This window comes from Hipposideros armiger, unplaced genomic scaffold (assembly GCF_001890085.2).
Source record: "Hipposideros armiger isolate ML-2016 unplaced genomic scaffold, ASM189008v1 scaffold_133, whole genome shotgun sequence".
Lineage (NCBI taxonomy): Eukaryota > Metazoa > Chordata > Mammalia > Chiroptera > Hipposideridae > Hipposideros > Hipposideros armiger.
This window is the reverse complement of record NW_017731483.1, coordinates 2395368-2417997: the sequence shown is the minus strand read 5'-3', so window position 1 is coordinate 2417997 and position 22630 is coordinate 2395368. Positions and strand designations below refer to the sequence as shown.

At 39.9% G+C, this 22630-nt stretch overlaps 1 protein-coding gene across 2 annotated transcripts in view; it reads left to right on the top strand.

Moving 5' to 3' along the window:
- The window catches only part of TDRD7 (tudor domain containing 7), a 63158-nt gene that overhangs the window by 23939 nt on the left and 16589 nt on the right, over window positions 1–22630 (top strand). For both annotated transcript variants that reach the window (XM_019649480.1, XM_019649481.1), the window contains 5 exons: window positions 7838–8421; window positions 12116–12302; window positions 18067–18178; window positions 19910–20112; window positions 21117–21251. In XM_019649480.1, coding sequence (XP_019505025.1) covers window positions 7838–8421; window positions 12116–12302; window positions 18067–18178; window positions 19910–20112; window positions 21117–21251 — 1221 coding nt within the window. The remainder of the gene's footprint in view (window positions 1–7837; window positions 8422–12115; window positions 12303–18066; window positions 18179–19909; window positions 20113–21116; window positions 21252–22630) is intronic.

Here is a 22630-nt window from a genome sequence, read left to right as displayed (position 1 = left end):
AATTTTGTCCGCTTGTTCCTGAGCATTTTTAAAGACATTCAGCTGAACAAATTTTAGCTATTTTGTTATACGCGTATATTATACTACAAATATAGCTAATATAACTATATATATTCTATATAACTATACTAATATATGTAAAGCTAATATAACTAATATGTATCTAAATATGTAATATAGTTTGTTATAGTTTAGTTATTTTAATAATTTATATAGTAGCTTATTTTTAATTTAAAATTAATACAGTTTTCAGATTTAAAATTTTTATAAACTTCTTTGGAGAAAAAATTAGAAAGTGAGCTGACATCAATTTCAATACCTATTCCTACTTGAGAATCTATTATTATAATAAAATGATGGATCAGAATGGTTTATTTCGAAATCTTAGTTTAGCCAGAGATTAAGACAAATAGATTCTTAAACCAAAGTAACTTTTAGATGTTTTTTAATGTTTTATTTACATAGAACATATTTAACAATGTAACTATTTTAAATGGTAGCAATAGTAACTACTTGGTGCTTCTAAGCTTGTAGAATTAAATATGCAAGACGATTAGTGCCTGTTAGATGGCTTTCATTTCTTTAATATACATTTTGGCCCCAAACCCTGTCGGGCAAAATGTAGGCCACTCCCTTTTTATAAGCACCTGGCCTAAAAACAGCATATATTTTTGTAACCACTCTTTTTCTCTAGGTCATGACACCCACTGGAGTCCCATGTGCTTTCCAGGCAACAGTCATTCACTCATCCATCATCATGTTTGTTCATTACACCATTAATTGTGTACCTGCGGGTACCAGTCACTGCCTTAGGTGCTAAGAACATGGTACAGCAATGTGACATGTTAGAATACACAGCGTAAAGTGGGAAAACAAGAAGAAATATAAAACTCTGGAAATATGGCTATATCCCTACTTATAGTCAAGAATGTTTAACGAACATAAGAATGTTACCCCTGATTTATGTGGAATGTGGAGTTTATTCTTATAATAGGAATTCCCAAGGTTGCTATTCAATTCACTTTATTTTTACTCCTTTCTGAGAAGAATTTTCTCACTGGATGCAGGTTTGGCAGCACTGATGTACCCCCTCCTCAGACTTCCCTAATCTGAGTGAACTTTTGAGGTTACCAAGGGTGCTCAATTTGAAGGTTCAGGGCTTGGAGGTCCTTCTTGGAATGCATATGGTTTTATTTTTTAAATCCATAGACAATCATGAACTTATAGTGTATCTTCAACAGAGCCTTTTATTTTAATCATCAAGATACACATATAACTCATTAAGCTTTGATAGATGTCTTTGGAGTAAAAATTTCAAAAATTAACTTCAGAAGTTCTTAATCTATTATGTTTCTTTTTATTTTATACTCCACAATGCTATTTGTGGAGCTTAATTTATGGCTTTTTGGGGAAAACATTCATCTTTGCTACTCTACATGTCCACAAAGCCCCAGAATTTCTCTTGCTAAGATTGTAGGTGAGAGAGTATCTCTTTAATGTGAAAACTTTACCTGAAATAAGTGGCTTCCTACTAAATTTTAGTTGCTGAAACGACTGACTTTATTTTTTGGTTGCTTTTTTTAGCGCTCATATTCACTTTGGTGCATGATTATTTTCTGTTCAGTAGTGAGGGTGGAACATAAAGCAGAAATATAATATGCCTTTTTTATTTATATACTATGTCTCTCCACTTTGAGTAGGACTGTTTAAATGCAATCACTATCAATCGTTAGGTATGATCATTTGTGTCTAGGATGCCAAAAACTGCCAATCTTCTTGATGTCTGTCGGTATTTTTTAAAAAAAAGTATTTTAAATCTCTGAATTTTAAAATAAAGGTTTAAAAAAACTTTTTTTTTAACAGCCTTCTGGTAAACAGTTTTAAACAGTGGCACTATGGTTATTTTTATCCAGTTTTTAAACAGTTACACATGGTTAGTTTCCCTTTGTTCTGAGTTCTTGCTTTTCACCTTGTTGAAAAGCAGAAACACTGATAGCATGTCCAGGCTGATGCAACTATAAGCAAGGTCAGACGATTTCAAACACAGTACAGAAAATTTAGGGTAAGAAAAGAAAGACTTTGTAATGTGTCTCTCTCTAAATGGTTTGTTGAGTAGCTGAAGAAGAAATCCAAGTGCAGTATACTTCTTTCTTTTAAAAAAAGTGCTTTCCCCCTAATCACATAAAACAGCCTATATAAAAAAGATTGAAAAATAAAATTAAAAGAAATAAGAATTTCCCATTGTTCTACCACCCAGAAATAAGTACTTGTGGGATTTCTATTCGAATATCAGAATGGGCAGCGTCAGCTTCAGGGACCTACTAGCAGCTCTGAAATTTTACCTTCATGGAGGTTCTAGTCAGCTGTATGCTATAAGCTACTTCACAAGGATGTTAGATGACATTTTGATGCATGTAGAAGGATGCTTTGAATCTGTTGTTCTTAACCTTTTGGATCTCTCCAACAACAAAATGTGGACTGAGAGTTTGGAAAGCTAAAGAGAATATAGAGTCATGCTAACAATGATGAACCACTTTCATAATAATCTTAGGCAACCTGTGAGGGAAATGGAAAGTGTGCAGAAGCTGTGTTAGGAAAGGCAAGGAGCCCACGATGTAGCAAGCCTCTAGAGGCCATGGATACTGGAATCTAAGAGTTCTTTTCACTGGATCCTCGGAGGACAGCAACACCTCTTGGGGTTGGATTACTAAAGAAGTGAAAATCAATCAAACAGCAGTGATGCGTTCTCAGGCTTAATGGTACAGATATAACCTAGATAGCAATGCCAGCAGAAACAGCAGGGGAAAGTAAACCGAGGACTTGAAAATACGGTCATGGTATCTAATTGGAATCCAATTTCTTTTCTGATTTTTCACCAGTTTAAAAAAAATATTCAATGAACACACTGGAACAGTTATTAAATGTAATTTCTGTGAACACCTGAATAGGAGAAAGATAGACTGGCACAGTGGCGAAATCAGAATAAAGAAGTTGGGAAGGAATATGGTGTTGCTGTCCTGGATCTTGAAGCAGAGAAAGTACCCAGAGGGCCCTGCAGCACAGTAGAAAGAGTTTGGCCTTTGAAGCTAGATTTTTTCCTTGCCATTTATTAGCTGTATTATTTTCAGCATACAAATCCTCCTCTCAGGGCCTCAATCTGCTCTAAAATAGGACTATTTCTACCCATCTCAGAGGGTTGTTAGAATTAAATGAGACCAACTTTAAAAAGCAGCTGCCGGGCCGGCCGAGTGGCGCGATGGTTAAGAACTCGCTTGGGATGCCAGAGGGCCCCGGTTCGGATCCCACATATGAGGGCCAGTAACACTGCCCTCCACAGCTAAGATGCTGAACAACAGCTCAACCTGGAGCTGGGCTGCCGTGAGTCGCTGGTGACGGCGTGGGCTGCAGTCCCTGTGGCAGTGGATTGCCATGGGCTACCATGGGCTACTGTGTGTGGTGAGCGGCCAGCAGCCGCAGTGAGCGGCCGTCCAGAAGCCGGTGACTGATCTGCTCGCCCGGGAAGAGAGCAATGATGGTGCCAACTTGGGCCAGTGAAGCAACGTCCTCCACAACTAGATTGAAGAACAAAACGACAGCAACTTGTCTGTTCCCCTGCCCCCAATTCCCCAGCACTGTTCCCATCCCCCCAATTCCCCAATAAAAATCTTTAAAAAAAAAAAAAAGCAGCTGCCAGTTACAGTATCAGAAACATAACAAGCATTTAGGAAAAGGCAGTTGTTATTTTTTGAGGGGTAGCCCAGCTTCAATTAAACAGCAGGTTAAAACCCACTGGAAAACCAGAGACATGCCCAGCAAGCTTTACAAAGGAACTTATCTCAATGAAAACAGAGGAAAGAGGGAAGAACAAAAGTTTAAGTAAAAAAATAATAAGGCACAGTGAGCGACTGAAGTCAAAGGACTTGAAACTCCTGATGAGGTGAAGTTCCTGCCATCTTAGAGGAACAGATCACCCCCGCCCACTGCAGGCTGAAGGTAATGAGAGCAGACCTAGAGTACCTACTTAGCCTAGAATGCACAGTGACAGCCACAGCTGGCCAAGATCACCCCCCAGAGCTCTGCACACATTTAACCAGAAGACTCCATTGTCTTCCTGAAGGAACCTGTGAGCAAGGGACTAACCTTGGGCCATGCTGAAAGAAAATGACTTGAAGTTTTCCTAATATAAATAGTTATAGTCAGCATCAGTGAAAAGTCCTTACTTGGAAAAGGGGTGGGAGTGAAAGGGAGTATGAGCCTTGAAATATATAGAGTGTACAAAACTACTAATCTAAGATAGTGGAGCAAGAGTTTTCTCTGGGTAGATGGTTTGTAAACAGGAGTTAGCCTCTACAAGGAACATTTACCTTTACTTTTGATTAAATCTCTGTAGAATGTGCCATAAACAGTTGTAGTTTCTTAAACAAAAGCAGCTAAAAAATTATAACCCTTTGTGAATACCTAGGGCTCAGCATCACTAACATCAGTAAACTGCTGCAGAGAGGCTGTACTGTCTTGGTTTTGTATTGAGTGGTGATCATATAAAATGAAATTTAGAACTTAATTTAGAGCTGCAGCACAAAGAACCACTACCGAATGGAAATGAAACTGTGGCTCCATGAGACCCATACAATTGCTTTGGAAAACTCTTTGATTTAATTGGACAATACCAATTCTGTTATAGAATCCCAAAGGAAATTCCAATTCCATACGAGACAGTAAGTTTACTTCAGTGGCCCATGCTGCAGTTAGAAAGTCAGCCTTCATAGACTCAAAGGAATTTGGCTTCAAGAACTTTAAGTTTACAGCACAGGTAAATTAGAAAGGAAGACGCTAAGATCTCTTAGAATTAAGGAGAAGAAAGTTTTCTGGGTATATAGAATGAAGACTTTTGTGTGTGAACACACAGGGTTTCTGAAGAAGTTGATGTCTTAAGTCCTTGAGTCTCACATCTCTCAAACCTAATCTGTCTGCTCTAAACTTACAAAAACCCAGAGAGGTGTGAGAGAAGTATCTCATTCAAGTTGTGATTCCAAATGAGGCAGAAATCAAGCTAAATATAATGGACTTGTAGGGATAGAAAGTGTAAGGCATATTAGAATTTCTGATGATCGCCGAAGGAGATGGCTTGAACTTCATGGTGTAGGTAATCTTTTATGTTACCTACCTGTCTCTCCTCTTGGGAGGTAGAGGTGAGGGTCCATACACAATAAATATACGGGGTTCCAGGTCATGCCAGTTCCCAGTCATTGGACTAGTGACTTTTGGGATGGATATCCAAAACCTAAGAAAAAATGTAGAGTCATAAATCAAAGGAAACATGGAGAAAAAGGGGAGGATTGTGTCTTCTACACGACAGGAGGCCTTCTACAGAGAATATGAGACCTTTTGACCCCCTCCTCAGGTATATGCCTGAATCAGGTATACTAAAGAAACTAGAAACTATGTAAGCATGCTCTTGAGAAGTCCAGCTGAAATGATTAGCAGCTGATTATCACAGGAAGAAACAATAAAAGCCATGTTTCAAGTAGCGATTGACTTACCTCAGTCATTTGCAAAGGCCAGAAGACAGCTGTTCTATCTTGGGGGATGAGACAGGAGATCAACATGTAAATCTGGTCAGATGTACCAGGGCACAATGAAGGATAGACACTGTGCTGTAACCCACATTATAGCAATTCCTTACCTGTGGGAGACTGTTGTAGGCTGGGGATAAATATAGTAGTAGGTCTCTTTCCTAAGTCCATTTACCAGAAAATTGAAGAGAGACAAAGACACATTTTGTGGATGACAGATGATAATCACAGATGAATGCCTGGGAAAAGCAAATTCTCGTTCATATGAAAAATTTTAAAACAGAGTTTAAGTTGAAAAAAATTACATTTCTTTTAAATTGTATTTTTAACTCTAAACAATATGAAATTCATGATTTTTTTCCCCTTTGAGCCATTCTCCAAAGATTGGTTAATGAAGTGTGTGGACCAGGCATATTTTCCACATCACTGAATTTATCTATGAATATGCCCGTATTTGCCTAACGTATTGAACGACATACGAGTCAACTCCATTTAGTGTCAGATTCAGTTCCTAAAGTCAAGCCTATGTTTAATCTTAGTAAATGCTAATTTGAATTTAAAGAGGCCAAATCACTGGAAAACAAAATGGAATTTAGACTCATAACCAGTCCTCTTGAGATCAAGAAGAAGCATATTGGAAAGTGCCTATAATCCAAGAAACTGGTCATTTGGAGATGGAGGGTGGCTATCTACCTCAAACAACACAAATGAAACTGCCGAGGAAAGAAATCTGTTTTCTAGTTCAGGTGATTATTTGGCTATTGTTTGGACTTTGGATAAACTCAGACTTATTGGTCAAAAATATACTTTATAGACTGACTGGCAAAGCTCAACTTAAATGCTGCAGACACACAGCTCTGGAAGCTTACATTTCAGAAGGCTGTAAATACTAACTTCAGCCTCATCAGAGGTCAAGAAACTTTTTTGTAAAAGGCCAGATAGTAAATTTTTAAGGCTTTGCCAGCAGAGAGCTATGACTGCCACGACAGTCTAGCACAGGGGTCGGCAAACTTTTGAGACAGAAGAGCCAATCCTGCCCCTCACAACAATTTAAAAATTATTTGAGAGCCACAAAACAAATGAAATCACCATTATGTGAATAATATCCTTTAAAAATTTTATAAGTGAAACTATGATAGTTTTATTTTCATTTTCAATTTTACTTCAGAACTACATGTACATACCCAAAGAGCCGCATGTGGCTCGCGAGCCGCAGTTTGCCGACCCCAGTCTAACACAACTACTCAACTCTGCTGTTGCAGGACAAAAGCAAGAGCTAAACAAATGACATGGCTGTGTTCCATACATACATACATGCATGCATGCATGCATGCATGCATACATACATGCATGCATGCATGCCTTTATACTGAATTTCATTTAATTATCACATCACAAAATAATTAAAAAATTTTTTTCCCACTATTTAAAAATATAAAAATCATTCTTAACTCATGTGCTATGCTAAAACAGGTGGCGAGCTGCATTGGACTGGGGCTTGTAGTTTTGCTGAATCCTCATCTAGTAGTAGAAAGTCTTAGAACTTGGAAAAAGTGGTGCCGTCAGTTTCTCTTCAGTTTCTTCTCTTCTATAGAGATGCCATCATGCCATGCCCCTCAGCAACGTTATCAGATAAAGTTAGAGACTAGATGACTTACAAATGCCAGGCATTTTTAACCCTTGTTTATTGGAGGGGCAATGCTTTCAGCGAACTTTCTACTATAGTGGTTGTAAAAACTGTACCTTCACTCGAGTGTTTTTTTCTAAAAAATGGAAAGCTGAGGGTTTTCTCAGGATATTGCAGAAAGAAGAGAGACAGCACTTCATTTTCATCTAAATATTTCCTAGCTTGCTTCCCAGTGGTTTATTCCTGACAGTTTTGATACTTTTCACAGCTTTTTTCCACCTTGTTTTCAGTTTTGTAAGCTGTTGCTTTGGATCTGACAAAGAGAACTAAATGAGACGTGCAGTGGACAGGACGGAGCCACTCATTGTTTCCTTGGGTTGTTGAAGGCTAGATACCTCACAAGAGAAATTAATACTATTTTATTTCCATTTATTTCTGAAATGTGGCTCATGATGTTTATTTGTAGGTGAAAGCAATGCATTAAAATCTTAGTAGTTGAGAAGAGTGAAATGCCCACTTGTGTTCTATTGATTAATTGGAAAATAGTGTTGCTGTCAAATTCAAAATGCATTAATGTGTTTTAAGGTTGTTTATAGTCATTGAATTATCTGTCATTGGCTTCATTTAAAATTTTCAGGTGGAAAAACCTTGCAGTGGTGGGCAAGATTTGCTTCTTTATCCAGCTAAGAGAAAGCAGCTTTTGAGAAGTGAACTGGATGCTGATAAAGTGCCTTCATCCCCACCTGCTCCAAAACAAGTAACACCATTGAAAGGATGTCCAGCGGTTATGCCAGGAGACTTGAAAGAGAAAGTTGCAGAGCTGCTGGGGAAATACTCAAGCGGTCTTTGGGCCAGTGCACTCCCAAAAGCATTTGAGGACATGTACAAAGTGAAATTCCCTAAGAATGCCTTAAAAAATCTTGCCTTGCTTTCTGATGTATGCACCATAGACTACATTTCTGGAAATCCTCAGAAGGCCATTCTCTATGCTAAACTTCCATTGCCCGCTGACAAAATCCTGAAGGATGCAGAGCAAGCACATGGCGATCAGGATATCAAGGCTATGGTTGAACAAGAATATTTGCAGATAGAAAGGAATTTTGCCGAAAGTGCTGATACCATTATGGATAATGTAACAGTTCCTCCGTTAATCATCCCAACTGAGGCATCCCCATCTGTATTGGTGGTTGAACTGAGCAACACAAATGAAGTGGTTATCAGGCAAGTTTTATTTTCTGATTCTTTAAGATCCTGGTATACTGTTGTACTTAGCTATTCTTCACATGGGTCCTGGGGGTTGAGGAAGAATAATATATTCTAAGTGCTAATAGAGCTATAATGAAGTATAATAATATATTCCTCTTTTTTTATATCTTGATCATTTCTCTCAACTGCCAGAACTTTTTTTTGTCTGTATCTCTTACGAGATTAAATTTATGTTTCTTATAACTATAAATTTATAGTTGTATAAGTACAGTTGACTCTCCCAGTAGATGGTAAACATCTTGAAATCAAAGTACTTAAATAATTAATCTCTACATATATTCTTAATATTTGTTAAATGTTCAAAATATACAATGATTCTTGTGAGAAAATATTACTAATGGTTTTAAAAATTGGAATGACCATATGGTCTGAACTTGAAAAAAAAAACTACACCAGAAGCATAATGGTAACTATATACAAGTACGTCAAAAGCAATACCTAGCCCATAGAAAAAGCAAGTGCCCAGGAGGTAGTTAATTCTATTTAATCTGGGACTCTGTGGCATCTCCTAAAGGTTGAAATAGCTAAACACCACCTTCCTAGTATCATACATCAGATTATGAGTAGACCTTGGACCCAAAGGCGGTCTGGTTCTTGCGCCTTTTGATACCGTTGCCTGGGAGGAGGAGTCATTGCCCAAGTGGCTGATGATAACTGGAATTATAAAAAAAACAGAGCAGCTCCAGGCACTTGACATGAACTTTTGGAGAAAATATAAAGTACACAGAAAATACTGAAAGACTATAATGTGAAGATTCCGACTCAGAATAAAAATGGGAACCGGTATAGCTGGATCTCTATAGGCACCAGCTTAGGGTATGACTGTGGCTGAACAAAATAGGAGAAGGCTGAAGCAGAACAGAATCCAGACTTCTTCAACTAAAATGTCCTTATGGTTTGGGCTGTTATTCCCCCAGAGAATCATGGCTGAGCTGGGAAGGTCCAAAGCAAGATGACAAAAATAAATCCTTCAATGAAAGAATAGATAAAAAATATTAAGCTCTTCTATGTCAACAATCAAGTCTGAATGGATAATGAAATGAGAATCAAGTATCTTGGGTCGCTCAAACTAGAAGGATGTATAGAAACTTTAGAGAGGTCTTGTTTTATACAGGGGTAGCAACTATATAAAGCTTTTATTCTAAGATGTGGTATGGCCTGAAGAAATAAATAGCTGGCTAAGGGTTAAGGGTCCCACTATGGTTCACTAATAAATTCAGGTAAAGGAAGGTTGATGAGCCCATTGGTAACTTTTACCACTTGACATTATAAATAAAAAGAGAATCAAAGTCTGCCTTGTTGGCAGGATCCTTTGGTATCTGTTACCAATAGTCCTTGGTCACATCGTCAGAGACTAAGCATCCCACACTAGCCTGGTCAATCATGTCTTTTCTGATGTTCTTACCAAAGGGTTGGCAGGAGCCTGGATCAGTTCTAGGACTTCAGTACAAGGGTTCCAGTGTATTCCAGGATGAGTAGGATCAGGGTCCTCAGATTATCTAGATCCATTTTCCCATGTAAATTTGAACCCTGTTAGTCAGCATGGTACATGTTCAGCAGATGGGTAATGTCAGCAGATGGGAAATGCCTGCTGTTAGGGTGATCCTAGGCCATGGGCCTCCTCCCCACCCTGAAGACTTAGCAGGTGCCAGCTGGGCTGAGAACTATTCTGTACCCATACCTTCACCCAGGCAGGCAATGGGCTGGAAACCAGGCCTGTGACTCATAAAGGGCCCGAAGAGGTGCTGTAGCAGGACCCTCAGGTCACGTATGGGAGTCTCTTATCTCTGGTCTTAAAAATGAACTTTGTAAAACTTGGTACTTATGGCATATCTAAACTGGCCTACATATATTCATTGCCCACTTGCTCAGGTAATTTGGGGACAGTTTATGACCTCATTCTTGCCACTACCCACTGTCATGCCAACTGTAACACCATCCCCCTACCCTACCCATGCTATGTAGCCATCTTTCTCTGCTGGTTGCTGCAGAGAGCAGAAGCAGCCTGCCGGTCTTGTGCTGCTTCTCGCCTCCTTCCTCCATCCTGGCAAGAGCCTGTGCTACAGCCCAGGCCTTTGCCAGTTGAGTTCCCAGGGCTGTAACAGCGTTACAGAGGGTTTCTGTGAGACTCCAGGTCCCAGGAAATGGGTACTTTTGGTGGCAGAATTACAGATCTTCTAGGAAACTTCAGAGCCCAGAGTGCAGCTACATTCCAGGCAGTACCTTAACATTTGTAAAGCTCAATAAGCTTAAATGATAGAGTGTGACAAAGCTCCTACAGCTGTTTCTGGAGTAAGTGATATGCATGTAATAACTAGTTTTAAAAATAGCCATTTCCTCAGGGCTGGCCGAGTGGCTCAGTTGGTTAAGAGCTCGTTCAAGAGTGCGAGCTCTGAGCATCAGGGTCACCGGTTCTATTCCTGACCCAAGCTGAGCTGCCAACAGGTGGCAGGATGGCTCAGCTTAAAAAAAAAAAAATAGCCATTGCCTCAAAAGAGGCATTCTTTTCATTTGTGTAGGACTTTTTGAAGCTTTTTTTTTCTCTAGTAACAAATAGGTTGACTCTGGTGTCTTCTGCCCTGTTGATAATTACCAAGAATACATGAAAACACTCCTAAAGGAGTAGTTTCTTAATGCTCTACAGGACCACTTGAGCCCTAGGTAAAAGCTAGAACAACACAAAGAACATTGTACTCATGGCATATCCCCCATCTCCCTGGGCAGGTGATAGCATAGCCTTCGAGCTAAAAAGTCTCCATCCTCTAGCTGAGACAGCTCCGGTTACAGGAGCCAAACTTAATTCACCAGGTTTTTACATCCTGCAAGGAGGCCTTTGACGGAATTGTCTCTCCAGACTGAAGGGCAAAAATACAACAGCCTTTTTGTGGCAGAAAGGAAATAGTATGTTTTGATAACATAAACTGGGACAAGGTGACTGCAGTTGTCAACAGCAGAAAATTGTAGAAAGAGATAGGAAAGTATCCTGAAATAGTACTTCTCAGAAAGTGTACAATTTAATAAGGCATTTAGCGAGGACATGTTATCCCTTTAAAGGGTATCAGAACTCAACATTTTGTTGTAATGTGTTCAGATTTGTTCAGTAAATCGGGGAGAGGTTTTTACAGTTGTGTTTAATATGTTTAAGTCTTTGTTTTTCTTTAGTAAAATTTCATTGGTTTTCAGAGCTTGAGGTTTGTTCAGACCCAGCCTTAGTTAAGGCAAAACTATCAACTAGATGCTCTTCCAGCAATCTGCAAAGCTCTGCAGCAGCCTCAGTCAGAATCTTAAGTTGACTCTTGCTTATCTGGCCTTCATCGGTGCCTCCCATTTCCCACCATGCCTCCTTCCCTTCCGTCTTTTCTCAGCCTCCACCTCCTGAAGACTCTGCAGCCGCAGGATTGCCTTCGGGCATTGGCTCTGTTGTGTGGTGCGCTAGACCTGGTTCTTTTTTGCATCAGCTCCACAATATTATATTTTCCTTTATCAAGATACAAATGTTGCTAAATACGTGTTCTCCTACCTGTTGATGTAAGCAAGTCTGAGACTGGAACCAAAGGTGGCAGTAGAAAAACAGTAATGTTAATGAATTCCTGTAGATTGCCTCCTCCTGTGTGGCTTCATTTGTGTTCTCTTTCTGTAACTAATCCAGGTATGTGGGCAAAGACTATTCTGCTGCTCAGGAGTTAATGGAAGATGAGATGAAGGAGTATTACAGCAAGAACGCTACAGTCACCCCGGTCCAGTCTGTGCATGTTGGGCAGCTGCTGGCTGTAAATGCCGAGGAGGACGCCTGGTTACGGGCACAGATCATCTCCATAGAAGAGAACAAAATAAAGGCAAGCTCTGTTTACTTTGTCATAGCATTATGAAGACAAGCACATAAACTTTCTAATAAAACGTTGCTTCTAATAATGTACCCTAAAGACACTATAAATAGACTGTATTTAGTTTTCTTCAGAAATTGAAAAGATAGTATCTATAAAAGATTATCGCTGTCAGCTTTTAAGTCAGTGGTAGTTACATGATCTCAGAGATTTAGTTAAACAAAAAGGGAAGGGAATGGAAGGGGAGGGGAGGGGAGGATACTCCTCCTCCATGGATACTATGGTAAGCTGCATAGTATCCTCCATGGTAGTATCCATAGCCCATGATGTAATCAGGAAGAGCCCTTTATTCCCATTCCCCAGGAATATGTAATAATCACTGATCAGAGTTCTGTGGGCTTTTGGTCAAGGTCAGTACTTTGGAGTGAGGGAAGCAACACAGATCAGAGTAGAGGACATTCCCCCTCTCCCCTCTTCTGCAGTCAACTGAGGAGAGCCCCAAACAGAACTTGGGCCATGCTCTGAGTCTTGACCTCTGTGTCATCTTGGAAAGGTCAAGGTCAGAGAGCTCTTTCACCAGTCTCTTCCATCAGCAGGTTCCAAGATGTCCCAACTTGGCCATATTCCTGGTGCTCAGCCTCTGTCCCATTGCCTCGTCTTTCCCTCCATGCAGAGGCTGAGAGCTAGAACTCTCTCACCCTCAAGGCACAGTGTTGTCTAGATTTTGCAAGCAAAGAAATACACTTCTATTTCTATGGCCTCTGTTCCATAATATAAAACCTGTTCCTGAAACTAATAAAATATTATGTCAGCTGAAATTGAAAAATAAATTTTTAAAAATTAAAAAATCAAACCTGCTCTTGTTCCAGTGTCAGCCCCTGGCAGATAATCTCTTTTGTGTCACTAAGTATAAATAACCAGTCTCTGAACCCAGGCTTAAGTCAATCCGGTACTCTCTCCTGAAACCCCTGCCTTCAAGTACAATATCAGGAGGTGAGAAAGGGTTGCTTGCTGTTTCTTACCCAGTTTGTTCAGTAGGAGAGGTCCTGCCACCCAGCCAGTCACCTTTTGCCCTTCACAGAGAACTTTAGGAAATTCCTTTACCAAATCTATGGAGATGAAACTTGTAAGCAATTTGACCTGACTTGAAAAACCTGAAAATTGGCTACCAGTTTCGGAGTTTCATATAAAGTTAGATACTTTACCATATGACCCTTAAGTATTTACACAAGAGAAAACATAGGTCCACAAAGAGGGTTGTAAACATGTTTATAGCAGCTTTATTATTAATAGTCCCAAATTGGAAGCAACCCAAATGTTCACCAACAGGTGAATGTACAAACACATTGTAGTTTATCCATATAATGGAATACTATTCAACAGTAAAAGGGAATGAAATACTGAAAACACAGTCGCATGGATAATATATCACAGACTATCAAGTGAAAGAAACCTGACACAATAGAGTTACACTGAATGATTCCATAGAAGAACAGGCAAAATTGATCTGTAGCAATGGAATCAGATCAGTAGGTCTCGGGGACGGGAGGTGGCGGGAAGTTAGTTGCAAAGGGGCAAGAGGGAAGTCTTTGGAGCAGAAGATGTGGTCTGTGGTCTTGATTATGGTGATTATGTGGGTTTGACATTTGTCAAACCCATCAAACTATACTTTAAGTGGGCATTTTTTAGTCAGTGTAAATTATACTTGAATAAAGTTTGAAAAAAAATCTGGAAAAAGGTAAGGACCAAGTTGATCACTGGAACAGCAGAGAGCACAGTGTGATTAGCAGCTCAGCGCTAGCTCCGACTCTGCCTCTTTAATGGTTGTGTGCCCTTGGTCAAGTCCCTGCATTCCCCTCAGCCTGCTAAGCAAAGGCATTGGACTAAATGATTTATAGTCTGAGATCTTGGTCCCCAAGGACTCTCCTTAGCTTTCCCTTCTCTGTACCTGGAATGCTCTGGGGACATCACATGTGTGAGAACAATCCAATAGAGAGCCCCTGTCTTCACTGGCACCTTCTCTGGGAATGAAAATCACAGAGGGGTCAACCTTTAACACAGGTGTGTTTGGAGGAGTGGGGATGGGAAATGCTTAGAAAAGGATACCAGAACCAAAGCCAGAGCGCCCTTCAGTAGAAGGTCAGGACCCCAGGAGGAGAGATGAGACTGGGGCAAGGAGTGGTGAGGGCAGGTTAGCACATCTCAGAAACCTTAGGGTAGCGGGGTCAGGAAGCCTAGGTGATCAGGAAGGACCCCAGCACTGCTTTCTGCTCATTGAGAAACCTGAGTGGCTTAGTTGATAGGGGGTAACTGCTCCAAGCGTTCCTAGATAAACTTCTACTTCCTGACCATTTCCCTGCCCTTACAAAGTTCAACAAAATTTAAGCTATTTGAAGACATCGAGATTGCTTATGAAGAGATGAACTGTACACAAACTCTAGTGACACATTAACAGTGCAACTGTGTTTGCAATAAATGCAAATACTCCACCAGGCTATCTCCCAGTCTGAAATCTATAGGGCAAAAATCACTTGGGCCTCCCTTCCCTCCTTGCCTCTGCTATGGAAGTTTAAGCTCTGGAGTCATTTAAACCTGAGTTTGAGTCCCAGCTCTTCTATTTCCAGCTGTGTGGCCTTGGGAAAGATATTTAACTTCTCTGATTCCTTATCTGTAAAACCAGCTACTACCATCATGGTAGTATCTGCTTGATATGTGAGTACTTTTCATTCTTTTTTTTTTTTTTCACTATTCTGGGATGGGGACAAGACAGACCAGTCCTTGTTCTTAAGAAGCTTATTATATTCTAGTGAAAAAAAAGACAGATAATGAGTAAGTATACAAGAACTAAGTAAGGCAATTTAAGTACAGTGAAGGAAATAACCACAGAGCTATAGCAGAGAATAACTGAAGGAAGGGATAAGCAGGGAGGTGTGATCTGGTTTTTTTTGCATCAAAGATTGTTTCAGTACCTATGTGGGGAATGGGTTGTAGTAGGGCAAAGAAGGGAAATTAAGACCAGTTAGCTACTGCCATAGCCAGCAGCTTGGAACCTGAATTAGGGTGGCAGGAGTGGAAACAGAAGTAATAAGACACATTCAGGATGGATTTGGAGGTAGAACTGCCAGGACACTAATTCACTGGATGTTGAAGGTCAGAAAGAACGTTCAGCATGGCTGCAGGGTTTGGGACTTGAGCAACTAGATAGAGAATCATGCCCTTTCTTGAAATTGGAAAGTCAGGGAGAAGAATCAGAATGTAGGAGAATCAAGAATTTGTAGGACCTGTTAGTTTTGAGAATAGCTATCAGATTTCACACGGATGAACCTGGAGCTCAGGGAGGAGTCAGGCTTGGAGATATATCTGGTTGGGAGGCATCAGCATGTAGGTGCTACCTGAAGTCATGGGACTAGGTAAGATCACCGAGAGAAAGAGTACCCATAGAGAAGAGAAGAGAAGTGGACCTGGAACCAGGCTCTGAAGATGCCAGCATTTAGATGGTGGGCAAAAGAGGAGCAAAAAAACATGTAAGAATGGCCAAAGAAGAAAGAAAACTAAGAGGGCAGTGTCATGGAAACCAGAACAAGAAAGTGTCTCATAAAGGAGGGAGAGACCAGCTGTTTCGTTGTTGCTAAGAGCCGTGGGCTGGTGTTAGGAATAAAAAGGGTAGGTTGGTGTGTTGTACAGTAGTGAGCTCTTAAGACAGCAGTAGCTGTGGCAGTTCTGGCCTGATCTTGTTCCCCACATGCCCGTGAACCAGACAAGGATGAAATTTTCCCTTTACCTGGAGAAACCTCAGCTACTTAGCAAGTCTTATTTCTCTTGAATGGTGCCATGCCTGACAACGAGTACGAATTCCCTCCCTGCTTTCCACAGACTTTGGTGAATATGAGAAACAGGAACATGGGGTCACGCCCTGAGGCTGGTGCCTGTTTGGCCTGACACACACCAGCATCACAGGGGGATGTCTGCTGGTTATTACTCAGGTGGCTGTGAGACCTTCCGCCACTTGGTGGTGCCAGAGAACTAGAAATAGATTGCAGCCTGATGCCAGGATTTATGAGCCTCCTTGTGCTGATCCCAGGCCCTTAGAGAGAAACACAGCTTACCACTACAGAACAGAGCAAAGGACATAGGGCAGAGTGTGCTGAGAGACAAACAGGGCGACCCATAGGCAAAGGTTTTATAAACTTAAGCTGCCGTATAAATATATGGTATCCTGATTGAAAAAAATAAAAGAAAGAAAACAAGTTCCAAATGTTACAGAAACCCTTTGAAGATTTTAGAGCAGTTATTCTTTAGTCTGTTGGTGCTGGGCAATATATTCTAAATTCCCCAGGAATCATGATTTTACATGTTGTGTCCTATTGTCGGATCATGTTATGTCCACTTTAGGTCTGGGAAGAGCAGAATCCAAGTTGTAGGGGGTGGTGGCTATTTAAGGAAACAAAAGCTGCCTGAATCCTGAGTCCTGTGTGGGAAGGAGGAACAGGTGCTGATTTGGGACTGGAGCAAGGGACCTGTACACTGAAATCGGTGGCGGCCTGATACGGGGGCCCTGCCAAGGATCTAGGCCTAAGGGAGCAGTGAGTCAAGATATGGACTCTACCTGATGATCCTTTCCAATATGGGATACACGGGCCCGACAGACCCAATTATCAGTGGTCAGGGAAAGGTGTGAGTGGTCTCTCTGCTCTTTTTTCCCTTAGATTCCCTGCTGGGGAGAATTTTTGTTTTGTATGTTTAATACTGTAACCTAGGTAAGAAGCTGTGACTTTTATTTTCCTGCAGAAAGTAGAACTCTTTATTACTTGGTCTTTCTCTGCTATGCCTTTGCCCTGGATTTTGTTGTTTTGTTCTGATTTAATTAGAGAAGCATTCTAGGTATTCACCACTTTCCCTCAGATTCTTAGTTATCTAAATCACAGGTTAATGTTTCCAGATTTTGTTTTTCTCAAAAAAGTCTTTATTTAATTCTTTTCAAATAAAGGTTTTATTAATACTTTAAAAGCAATATCCAGGATCTTAATGATCTGTGTTAATGGTGAGGAAGTGCCATGCAGGTTTCTGCAAACACAGAACTCTGTCCAGCAGATCTGAGGCCTTTCACTGAGCTGGATGAAGGCCTAAACCATCTTTACACCCTGAAAAAAACACAAAAAACAAAAGCAAAAACAACTGCTTTTACGGTGCAGAACTCAGCGTTATCCAGCTATGACCTCACTGTTGTCATCAACAGAAAGCATCTTGGTCCCTGGAAGCATAATAGCCGAGAGCAGCCATCGCACAGTGCTGCTTTGGGGATTTGGAATCTGATAAGCACCACCAGACTGACGCTTTCTCTAGAAACTAATCCTGCTGCCTGAGGACGCCAATCCTCAGTGGAAGTGTTAAATCAAAAGGAATGAGGCGATGCAGGCATTATGATATTAATGGGAGGGTGCAGCAGTCAGGGCTGGCAGAACCAGATGGGCGTGCTGCTGAGCAGCACAGCGTCCAAGTTCAGCAGCCTTCCCTTTTCTCCCCATTGTCAAAGGCGCGGTACAGGAGCGGGACCTGTACCCGTCAGGAGCGCCGCTTCCCTGGTCCCAGCCCCAGCCTTTCTCTTCTGTGCTAAATCAGGGGCACCTCTCCTGGCATTTCCCAGGCAGTGTGGCGCCACTCAACGCGATGACTATGGAATAAACGGGACCCAATTAAGTGCATCAAGTGAGTTTTTAAGAAGTGAGGGTAAAGGATTTTATTTGAACCTAAACGTTATTGTTTTTTTTATCATTAGGTGTGCTACGTTGACTATGGATTTAGTGAAAACATTGAAAAGAGCAAAGCATACAAATTAAACCCCAAGTTCTGTTCACTCTCATTCCAAGCAACAAAGTGTAAGCTAGCAGGTAAGAGGAACTTTTCCTAAAGCTCTTTCCATTTTGCTCTATTATCACCATTGTACTTTTGGGTGGTTAAATCCTAAAATATACTAAGTATCTCAAGGTTTTATAATGGATTATTTCTTGAAAGGTATAAATTCACATCTAATATGGTCTTCATACGATGTGATCATTATAAAACTTACAATGTTTTTACTATATTTTTTGTTATATGTAACATATATGATCTATTTTATTTTGTTATAAAAATGTCTGTTTGCCATCTTCAAGGGGCTTTCTTGGTTGATGTTCTAACTGCCCTAGCAACAACTGCGAGAGGCCCTGTATCATGGGAGTTGATCAGTTTAAGTCACGTTGCACATGTTGTGAAGTGACTCCCAGCTGCATTCCCACTGAGATGGACTCTGTGGGTGCTGCTTGTTATCAAGTAACACACCCTCATGTGCCCAAGAGTTCAGCTGCAGGTCTTGTTCAGTCTCTGGCATAGTCCGTGCATCACTGTTCTTTCTTCCTCAAGGAAGCATAGAGGAATGCAGGTGTGTGAGAGAGATATTGGAGGGGTCATCTGAGCGTATGAAGGAGATACAGTGGCCATGTTAATGATGAAGAAAGGCATTGAAATGTGTGTGCATCACATCAGAAGAGCCTGAGCTCAGTTCAGAAAATGGTCCAGATTCTTTCAGAAAAATTAGCCCTGTGAAGAAATCCCTCCTTCCCAGCAGGGATAAGCCTTTATGTCAGAGGAGCTAGGTTTGGCTCTATCTGTGACATAAATCTCAAGTAATTTTAAAAGCCTGTTACAAACCTGTGGGAGTTAGTTTAGAAAAGAACATATCAAGAGCATAGGACAAGATTTGGGATGCTAAAATGAAAGGTTTGATAAAAGCAATAAAGTTATGTGTCTGGAGAACAGAAAAAGAATGAGAGAAAGGTAGCTCAGTGGAAGTCTGAGCTTTTGCTTTTAGACTAAAGGGGGAAAATATAGACAATAGACATTATAGTACCTTTGGAGAAATGATGAGCTGATTTTAATTGGTTTAATAGATTGACTTAAAGTTGTCATATATATGATACATGGAATTATAATTTTCAAAAAATGTAGAGAATAGACTACAATAAAATAGACCCAACACCATATTAAATTCACTTAATACCATATTATGTTAAACACTGGTCTTTCTTTGATAAATCAGAAAATTATTTGGTATCTTCAGGGTCATCGTGGTGTACAGAAAGAAAGGAAAAAAAGAAAGAAAGAAAGTCTAAATTTCCAATGAATGCATGTTCATTTTATAAGAAAGAAATAATTGTGTATATTTAACTAGAAAATGAAAAAAATCAAAGGTAGATTTTTAGGAAGAACATTACAAATACATGACTGGCAGCATGATTGATAGCTTCTTATATGTATTAGTATTTTTGTTTTAAATATGTGTTTGTATATAAAGTGAAGGCTATTTCTCCTAAGGTGGAAATTCTGATTGATCATCAGTTTTTCTTGTTTTAAGATGGCCTGCCTTAGTGTAATCAAAAGGGCATTCACATTATAATATATATCTTAAAACCTGAGGGTGGGTTATAGAAAGAAGATTGTAAAACAAAGATTCCCTATAAAATTTAAGAATTTGGTACTAGATTCATAATTGTAATAAGTAGCCAAGACAAATACAATCTATCTATCCATCTTAGCATGATTCTGCTAATTAAGTAGAAATTAAAATATTCAATATTTTTCAGGGTTGGAAGTTGTAAGTGATGATCCTGGTTTAGTGAAGGTGGTTGAATCGTTAACTTGCGGAAAGATCTTTGCAGTGGAAATACTTGAAAAAGCTGATATTCCACTTGTTGTTCTGTACGACACTTCAGGAGACGATGATATCAATATTAATGCCACCTGCTTAAAGGCCATGTGTGACAAGTCACTAGAGGTTCACCTTCAGGTACCACTGTGACCACCACTGTCATCTATTACATATATCGTAGGAAAGAAAGTTATCAGAAGAGAATGTTATAAATTTTAGGCTAACACTACATAGAGACAGATTGCATATGTATTAAAAAAAGGGGGTAGGGGGTGCAGGAACAGGAGAAAAATGCCAAAACATAAACAGTAATTATTAGGAATTGGATTTTTTTATTTTCCAGTTTTTACAATGAGCATATTTCATTGTATATGAAATTAGTTTGCAAAGATTATAGGGAAGGATAATGCAAAAGAAGGGAAAATTAGATTAACAAAGATGTTTATTAAATTATTAGCTTTAACATTTTTAAAATGTGAAGAACATAGATGGTCCACAAAGAAGGAAACCTTTAAATAAATTATAGGGCAGCCGCTCTAAGGGATAGACTGAGATGTTAAAAATGATCATTTTAAAAGCTTCATAGCAACATTGGGAAAATGTTTGTTTTAATAAGTAGAATAATAGTGAATTCTCTTTATATTATGATCTTACGAAAATGGCTAAAATTAAACTTTGACTATGTTTACAATTTTTAAAAATTACTAAAATTTATATGGCCTATGGACACAGATTAGCAACTAGGCTATAATGGAGTTGATTTGGTGAGAGCTTTTTCTTTTCATTTCTGTTAATGTTGCAAAAATATGTTTTATGTAATAATTTTCTAAATTAATGGGGAGAAAATAAAGTTAAGGATATTCTCAGCTTTTCAGATAATGCAAAATGGTAATAAATTAGTGTGTGCAAAATGTCTACTTTGTGCCAGACACAAATGATACCAGATATTATATTCCTTTTGGAAAGAGGTATCTAAACTAGTTTCTCCCATTGAAGTTATGCATTTCATTCTATCTGTCCTTCAGCTTAGAAGATTTTAAAGTGCAAAGACTTTTAATGATATATTTAGGCAGATACCCATTAGGTGGGTAAGAGCTATGCTCTGTTTCCAAGCATCCTGATGTGTCCTTTGTTCGTTCCAGGTTGATGCCATGTACACAAATGTCAGAGTGACTAATATTTGCTCTGATGGCACACTCTACTGCCAGGTGCCTTGCAAGGGTCTGAACAAACTCAATGATCTTCTGCATAAGATAGAGGACTACTTCCATTGTAAGGTATGGCGGGGCATCATCCACCTCTAGAATTAGTTCTAAAATTGCAAATAAGAGTGGTCACTAGCTTTTGAACAGTTTGAGGTAGAATTTCTAGAATAGTGGGTTAGAGCCACAGACTGCATAATTTGAAAACAAAACAAAAAACCCACTGGTTTCTGCATTGTAAATGAGGATAGTAATAGTGTGTATCCATAGGACTGTCATGAGGAGAAGTCGCAAGGCTGCTTAGTGCCGTGCCTGGCACATAGTGAGTGCTCAGCAGCCTGCAGGTTATTTACTAGGTGCAGTTCATGATGCTGCAGTGCAGCTGTCTGTGTGTCTGTCTGCTAGAGCCTACTGGCTCCTCTGCCCTGGGCAAAGATGAAAGCATGGGATGTAGGGCAGGAATAAAACTTCTAAGGCATCACTCCCCAAGTTCTTTATGGTCCCTGAGAACCTACCACCTCCATAAATGTGGTCTGACAATTCAAGTTTATTAAATAAGCTCCATACCCTTTAATTCTTTTCTGAATTAGGATATGTAGAGGTTTTGTTTTAAGGTTCTAATGTGATTTCCTTACATCCATTGGTACATTATCGTCATAATCCAGAATGTGCTGTGGTTTCCAAGTGACTAAACTCTATTGCCACTTCAACCCCAACCCTCCTGCCCCTGGACGTGACCCCTTCCCTCTAATCTGCAAAGCACACTGAGCAACTTGTGGCACTTATGCAGCCCTGTATTTAAGGTTTTTTTTGTTTTTTTTTGCCCTGCTGGTGTGTAGGCTTCTTGAGGGCAGAGACTGAACTTTACCAAGTACTGGCAAATACCTAATTCATGTAGATACTGTGGTACCTAATCTAGTGTCTCATAATAGAATAGGCATTCCAAAGTATTTGTTAAATCTGTATTCAGACTACAGCCTAGAACTGAAGCATTGGATCTATAGCTTTACCTCTTTCTGTGTCACAGATGTCTTAGATGTGTGTATCTCAAGGTCATTACTTAAGTCTGATTTACTAGTCTATCTTGGAGAAATCTGAGACATCCTGAGAGGCTGACTCCAGTGATGCATTTGCATGCATGTGCTCACAACCTGTGGTGGTGGAAAGCACTCTGGTTAGTCCCTAGTGCTTTTGTAACCCAAATGGAGACGTTACCTGTGGGGAGAGTACATTCACCCTGAAGGAACGACCACGGCAGGCCCCCAGCTTCAATCTACAGCAGAAGAGGAGGAGGAGGATCCTACAGCCGTGATGTGGTGGCATTTCACTGGCAGTGATATCCTTATTTGTGTAGATAACATTTCTCTTGTTTTGGAATTAAAATATAATATTTTAATCTAAATATTAAAAGATGAAAAGAAGAGGCCTTATGGACAACTAGCCCAACCTCCCCA